This window comes from Monopterus albus, unplaced genomic scaffold, assembly GCF_001952655.1.
Source record: "Monopterus albus unplaced genomic scaffold, M_albus_1.0 scaffold3105.1, whole genome shotgun sequence".
Taxonomy (NCBI): domain Eukaryota; kingdom Metazoa; phylum Chordata; class Actinopteri; order Synbranchiformes; family Synbranchidae; genus Monopterus; species Monopterus albus.
Window position 1 is genome coordinate 1 of NW_018130976.1, and position 1,257 is coordinate 1,257.

Consider the following 1,257-nt stretch of genomic DNA (forward strand, 5'->3'; position numbering starts at 1 on the left):
TCATATGTCGCATGCACTACAGGAAACGCATGGAAGAACACCAGAGAGATTGTTTGATTTTGAAGCGACTTACATCTGAATGGCTTTGCAGATCTCCTCGGGTGTCTTGCCCGCTTTCCTCAGTGTGATGGCCAGGTTCTTCGCCCTGTTGGAGTCCAGCAGAGTCACCTTACTGGACCCCTTCTGCATGACCTTCTGCTTGCTTGTGGTGAGGTCAATCGGTGGACCCTGGGCTTTCGTCTTAAACATCTCCTCGAATTCATCCACATTCAGGTCCTGAAAGATGATAAGGTTTGTTCAGTATTAAAATGGGATTGGAGGCAGAAATGAACAAGGCTTAACAGCTGCTAAGTGAGAGGAGACCCTTACTTCAAGTATCCTCTCGTCATCGATCTCATTGAAGACAGTCCCGTTGATCTGGTTTGGTTTAAGGGCTACCCAGTTGAAGACGGGCATGCGGAACTTTGTCTTGATGGGTTTCTTGATCTTAACAGCTGCACAGGACACAGACAAGTTAACACGGTTTCCCTTATCTACTATCAGTGCACAAACATTCATTCACACACAAACAGGTGAAAGGGTAGACAAGTATATGGGATCTGTGACACACATGGATATGGCCTCCTTGGTGGCTAGATCCTCCCACTTCCTTTTGATCACTTTTTAAATTTAACTGTGCATTCATATTGGTCTTCCAAAACTAAACAAAAAATACACTGTTATACATTTTCAAGCAGAGTGAAACCTCTTTGCCTATGGCATAAAAAGAGTACACCTGTACAGAAAGTGGTGAGGATGTATTTATCAGGACAGATTAAAGCTATTTGTAGCCACCTGGGTCGATTCACTGGAGCTGAATGCTGAGGTGGCAGCCTGCTCTGCACACACACAAGGTGTCAACAGGACATGAAGATAAGGCTGGCATGGGAAAGGTCAACAGCATTCCAGCTCTGCACAATGCATATCGCTTTCTTTCATCTGCATGCCATAGCAGGTTACTGTGCCTCAGCATGCAACCAACAGCACGTAATTCACACAAAAACACTCAAACACACACAGTCACAATAATACAGCAAGGTGTAGAAGGAAATCATGCAGAAGTTTGAAATTTGGTCATTTTCTTTGTTGTTTAAAATGATCTAAATGTTTCACACAGATGTACTGTGTTATTCTTGAGTTTTCAATTTGCATTCTGAAAATGCCATTTTCAAAATGTGGGGAACAAAAGGAACAAGGGGTGGGCGGGGGGCGGGGGGG

General features: G+C 44.2%; 1 protein-coding gene across 1 annotated transcript; it reads right to left on the reverse strand.

The window, feature by feature from the left end:
- Positions 1–73: 73 nt before the first annotated feature.
- LOC109954086 (formin-like protein 2) lies at positions 74–1,162 on the reverse strand (the record flags this gene model as incomplete). Its single annotated transcript, XM_020589503.1, has 2 exons — positions 370–1,162; positions 74–276 (listed from the first exon to the last, which is right to left on the reverse strand). Coding segments are annotated over exons 1-2 (392 nt in total), but the record flags the coding sequence as incomplete, so codon positions are not given.
- Between the last annotated feature and the right edge of the window lie 95 nt (positions 1,163–1,257).